This window comes from Fulmarus glacialis, unplaced genomic scaffold, assembly GCF_000690835.1.
Source record: "Fulmarus glacialis isolate BGI_N327 unplaced genomic scaffold, ASM69083v1 scaffold24821, whole genome shotgun sequence".
In the NCBI taxonomy this organism is placed as follows: Eukaryota; Metazoa; Chordata; class Aves; order Procellariiformes; family Procellariidae; genus Fulmarus; species Fulmarus glacialis.
In genome coordinates, this window is record NW_009192498.1 from 1 (window position 1) to 5809 (window position 5809).

Sequence of the window (5809 nt, forward strand, 5' to 3'; positions counted from 1 at the left end):
CCCGGGAGCCGCTCTGCGGGGTGCTGCTCTTCTCTTCTGCACGGTTTTGTACCCTTGGAGAGAAGCTGCCAGTTCCCCTGGAGCTCAGAACAGGGATAGCCTTAGCGTGAAGTTACAGCCAGAACTTCCTGGAGGGTGTTTTCCTTAACCTGATTGTTTATCACAAAAATATTATTGGAAGCCTGTTTTAATAACCTCGGTGTCAGAAATCGAGGCATTGCTCCTCAGGAGTTTGGGCAAAGACGAGGCGAGATGCGAGCGGTCCTCGCGGTCTTCCTGCTGCGGGGGACGAGGGCAGAGGCAGTGCCTCGGCCGGGGACAGCGGTGTACTTCATGGGCCAGTGAGAAACCCGGGCGCAGCACTGAGCCTTCTGTCCAGGATGTGTTTAAAGTAAATAAAATAATACACGATGGCTCAACCCTAAAGATTGCCAAATAGGCATTTGATTTGAGGCTTCATGACAGCTATGCTCTGCTGAGAATCAGCTGATTATTTATATTGTCACTAATTCTTCAGGCAGTGATGTAAGGTATCGGCTCCATGTGTGTCTCTGATATACATGTCATATATATGTGTATGTTTAACATGTATAAGAGAGAATTTTGCATGAATTCTTCGCTGCTTTAAAATGCCCATTTGACGATGTTTTGTCTTGTGAATTGTGGAGAGTGTTGGCTAATGAAGATGGCATTAGAGCACCTGTTAAATTGCCATCCTGGTACATGGAACTGTCCTGGTCCCCCTGTCCGGACAGAGCCCAAAGGCTTTGTGGAGCAGCAGGAGCTGCTCTCTGTGGGGCTGTGCCGTGAGAGGAGGTGCGAGGTGGGGTGCACGGGAATGGCACGTGAGAACCTTGCCCTGGGTCAGACACGGATCCGAGACTGCTGGGTCAGCAGGCAGTGCCTTTGCCAGCCCCCGGTCTGCTTCACATATGTTTGAAGGAGCAGCGAAGGAAAACGCAGAATCGTTTCCTGCTGTCAGCTTCCTACCCAGAGCTCCTGCCCTTGGCCGGTGGGTTACGCAGACCCCTTTGGGGTTTCGTGCTCAGAGACTCCCAAACTTTTAACTCTGCAGCAGCACGTTGAGGAAAAGAGCGTGTTTGTTGCTCACGGTGTTTGCAAACCAGGATGCGTCTGTGATTGCAGCCTCTTGGAGCAACAGGCTTTTGCAGAGTGTCTGTGAGCCCCACTGAGGAGCGGCAGGAGGGCATGTTTCAGATAGTTGTAGCTTGAGAGCGTTGTGGGGGGGTTACTTGGAGCGGTGCGGCGTACAGATGTGTGGGTTTGGATGAGAATGTTAACTGCTGAGACTATGAGAGCTCCTGTACTATCCACCTCTTCAGGGACGGAGAAATCAAACTGTCCTGCTAAGGGTTTCTACTTCTGGGCCATGCTGTGGGTTTATAAATCAAATTATGCTGGCCCCGGTGCCGGGCAGGGGGAAGCACTGGATAGGTCATCTTTTCCAGTTAGGAAACGGATAGCTGCTGGTAGAGGATCCCAAAGTGTCGCCTGCCTACAAGCCAGCTGAGCCAAGGTCTGGCTGCAAGCTGCATTTAATTTCTAATGCCTGAGGAACATAGACTTTGTTGCTTGCTTTCGATTAAAAAATGTATTGGTCTGAGCTGTCCGCTCTGAATGATGGACTTGTGAGGGAAAGCAGTGTTGTTAACTGGATTCTGTGGCAGAAGTGGGTGGTGGGACCTAAATAATGGTTTGGTTCCTCTCACCAGAGAAGTTGCTGAATGCTGGGTTGTAGCCTCTGCTCTCTCGGCCCAGCTGGAGTCCTGGAGCACTGGGAGGACGGAGCATAATGATGGCATCTGTCCCTTCTGTAACTCGGCGTGAGCCTGGACTGCCAGAACTAGCTCCAGAATTCTCTCTCGTGTGAGATTTCAAGGAAGAAGAAAGTTTCCCCAAGTGATGTAGAAACACAGTTGTTGCCTGCAGTGCTCTGCACAGGAGACCCGGGGTTTCTGCGTGGTCCCTTCCCTGGCTCGTTGGAAGGCGCAAAGCCAGAGCTGCGGGACGAGCAGCTCCCCATGTAGCTGCAAGGTGCGTTGTTTAAGCTCACACAAGTTCACGACAGGCTGCTGCGCTCTGGGAACTCATGCTTGGGGTTTGCTGGGTTGTAATTACAAGCTCTGCTTCAGAAGAATACAGCTCTTTACAGGGTATTTGCATGAGTGTGGTTGGGATTTAGGTGAAGTGCGTGCCCTGGCTCAAACTCTAGTGCTGCTGAGGTGCTGGTAGAGATTCGCGGAGCAAAGACAGCCCTGGCAGCAGCTGATGCCCTCCGTAAGGAGCCCTGTGCACCTTTGCATGAAGCACACTGAAGACACTTGTTTCCTGGTATTACCTGGACTAGATTGTCAGAAGTGCCTGATGTGTTGTGAGACTGCAAATCCAGCCAGCAGTATTGGGTGGGAGCGCTGAGAGGACTTGAAACCCTGCCTAGGCTCAGAAACCCAAGTGGGAGGTGAACTCTTCGGTAAATCCACCCCTGAGCGCCTGGCACGGCAAACTCCAGGGCTGAGCGCTGTGCACCTGCATCCCCTGCCGCTCTCCCTCTTGCTTCCCTTGCCTTCCCCTTTTCCTTTCCCATTTTGTTGGATTTTAAGCTTGCATTGTGAAGTTGAAGTCACGCTCCCTCTGTGTTACACATGTTTGCGACAGAAGCACCAGAGTAACTGAGTGCCCATGCCCCAGTTGCCTTTTTTTTTTTTTTTTTTTTTTTATAAACTGCATTTTTGTGTCCTCCTGTATTTTTTTGTTTCGCTCCCAGTGTTTGGGTCAGCCCGGAGCTAGTCCTGCTGGTGTTAGCAGAGGAGAGGAGGGGGCTGGTAGGTCTGTGGCTGTGTTGGAGCCCTGAGCAGGCTCCGCTCAAAGGAGTGATCCACTCTGGGACCTGGAGGGCTGATGAGATGGGACCCTTTTACCCTTCTTTCATCTTTACTCCTGGGCACCTATGCACGTCAGAGCATGGCAGCTGAGAGTGGATGACCCTGTTCTCTCCCTGCCCTTCAGACTCCCCATCTTCTGAATGTTTCTGTTCAAGTGTGTTGCTGGTGCACGCAGGACACTTCTCACCGCAAAGGAAAGTAAAGCCTTTTGTTGCTGAGAGAGCAGAGAGCACGGGGACTTGAGCGTGAGCTCCTGGGGGGAGGCAGTGCTCCCCAAGCCTGGCCGGTGCTTCCTGCTGGAGACAAGGGTACCTGAAGGCAGATGTGGGATAATCCATGCCTCCTTTTTCCTCCATGTCCTCACCTTGTCCCCTTAGGGCTTTGGGGTTTTAATTATCCGTTTTGCAAGTCTGAATTAGCCTGATTATCATTTTTCTTCTTGATGTGAGGGACATGTTCCCTGGGGTGGGGAAAAACATACTTGAAGTTGAAAAGAGCCTGCTGCAATGGGAACACCGAGGTGGGCGTTTATATACGCTGTGTGGGAAGGAGAGGGAAAGCTTTGCTGGCTGTGAGTACAGGATAGCATTAACCATCCTAATCCTATAGAGGAGATCGGCCTAAATCTTTCAGGGGCAGCTGCAGACCTTCCCTCAAGCCTTGTGATGGAGCCAGGACATGCTCTGGACGGTCCTGAAACAGAGTCCGTGACACTACAAGACTTGTTTCATGCGCTGCTGAAGCGGAGCCTGCCCTGGGCACAGCCACAGCTGGTGCAGAGCTGTGCTGTGCATCCTCTCAGCCGGGGACACGGGGATCAGTTAGTGATGGGGAGGGCAGCGATGCCAGAAACCGGACCATGGCATAACATCAGGGTTGCTTTTTAAGCCCCTTTTTTTAGCCAGGTGTGCATTGATTTCACATCATCAAGACACGGGGTTCAGACCCCCTCTGAAAGTCATGGGGTACCTCATTTCAGGATGCTTTCAGAGAGGTTTGTTTCTAAAGAAATCCCCCACCTGGTTGTTTGGTGCCTCCCTGGGCGCTGAGCAGTGTCCCTCGACTACATCTTGGGGATCTGGCATGGGAAGTCAGCAATTTCGTGGTCTCCTCTAACGCCAGAGCCAGAGAAGGGGGCAGCAGGGCTGCGTGCCACCTGGGCTGTGGGCTGCGGGTGTTTGCCGGGGGGTGCAACTGTGTGATTAATATCTTATGGCTGGAGGCAGGAATTTTTGCTCATTGGGGAAAGTGAGGTGATCTTTTTAATGCTTTTTAAAGACATGACATCGTCTGCAATTAATGTTTAACTCTAGTAATGAACGTGCTCCCTAGCTAAGCACAAGCGGTGCTGTGATTGTTTTGCTAGGGCTGCAGAATAGAAGAGGCGTTTCTGGGATGTCTCGGTGTGCATTTCTCCGTTTCCCTGTCGCTCCCGGCCTCAGATTTGCCAGCTGCTGGTGCCTCTGTTTTGCTAGGGCTGCAGAAGAGAAAAGGCATTTCTGGGATGTCTCGGTGTGCGTTTCTCCGTTTCCCGGTTGCTCCCGGCCTCAGATTCGCCAGCTGCTGGTGCCTCTGCCTCTCTCCCTCCTGCTGGGCTCCTGCCGTACCCTGGAGAGTGCTGCCTCGTCTCTCCAGGCTTGAAGCTGCTTCTCTCTCATTTGCTAGTTGTTTTTCCTACCATGACTGTGCACATCTCACTTTGCTCCCTCCCTCCCCCAGAAATCCCACACTGGCTCCCCGTTTTGCTGTTAGAGGAAGATTAGTAGCTACGGCTTTGCAAAACGTTGGCTCCTCCAACGTGGCCTGGCTGATGGGTGAGCGAGGCTGGACTGGGAGCACATCAAGGCGCTGGTGCAGCCAGGTTTGTGCCACCGGGCAGGAGAATGAAGGAGACGTGACCTTGGCCCGTCTTTCTCCCCGGTGCTGTTGGAGTGCAGTGTAAGCAACAAGCAGGATGTGGAAGGCCAAATCACTCTAGGTTTGCAGATAAATGAGGGCCATGCAGAAACGCAGTGACATGCCCAAGGCTGGGCCGTTCTGGACGAGCAGTCAGGGCAGGAGGGCTGGTAGCGTAGTGCCCAGCAGCCGTGGAAGCTCTCTGCTGCAGCTCCAGCCTGTGCCTCCTTTAGCGTTCTCCTCCCTCTTTGGGCAGAGCGTGAAGCAGATGCGGGGTGCAGACAGCCTGCAGGAGCGAGCCGTAGGTGTTTTGCTTGCTGGTTGCATGTCCGTGCTAGGGACATACCTGTGCATTGCCAGTCCTTTGCTGTGGACAGACGCCTGTGCCCCACATCCCCCAGCAGCAGACCCCAATTGCTAATTAGCAACTCATTGTAGCAAGCTGCTGGCCATTGCAAGGGACTTCTACCAGGGTTTGGGAGCCCAGGGTGGGCAGGGGACGTGCCTGTGCTACTTACTCTCTGCTGTGACTTTATAGTCCCATCTTTCTGCTAGTTTCAGTGCTTTGCTGTCTGGTCCCTGTTTCCTTCCTTCCTTCCTGCCTTTCAACTTGGCAGCTCCGGAGCAGCGCGGTGCCAGCCTGGGCGCCGTTCTCCAGCAAGCTGGCTAGCGCCCGGCTCGCACCGAGAGCAGCCTCTCTGCTCAGCTGGGCAGGCCTGCCTGTGCTGCTGCCAGACTTGAGATGTGATGCACCAGCTTTACCTCTATCACACACGTCCCTTCCCCCCACATCGGGGCTTCTCCGATGGACCACGTGGGTTGGAAAGTGGCTGCCTGCAGCGGGAACGGCAGCAGTGCTGCATCCCGCCCTGTCGTGCTGGGGGAAGGGACGATGCTGCCGGAACAGAGCATGGAAAGGGAACTGCAGCAGCTCCCCAGTGCTCCCTGTGAGGCAGGACAGCACGTGCAGGCAGGTCTGGGATGAGATGGTGATGTGGATGCCAGCAGCT

General features: G+C 53.6%; 1 protein-coding gene across 1 annotated transcript in view; it reads left to right on the forward strand.

Moving 5' to 3' along the window:
* The first annotated feature begins 252 nt into the window (after positions 1-252).
* Positions 253-5809, forward strand: part of MFSD4 (major facilitator superfamily domain containing 4) — a 20673-nt gene continuing 15116 nt past the window's right edge. The window contains exon 1 of the mRNA XM_009587106.1: positions 253-341. Coding sequence (XP_009585401.1) covers positions 253-341 — 89 coding nt within the window. The remainder of the gene's footprint in view (positions 342-5809) is intronic.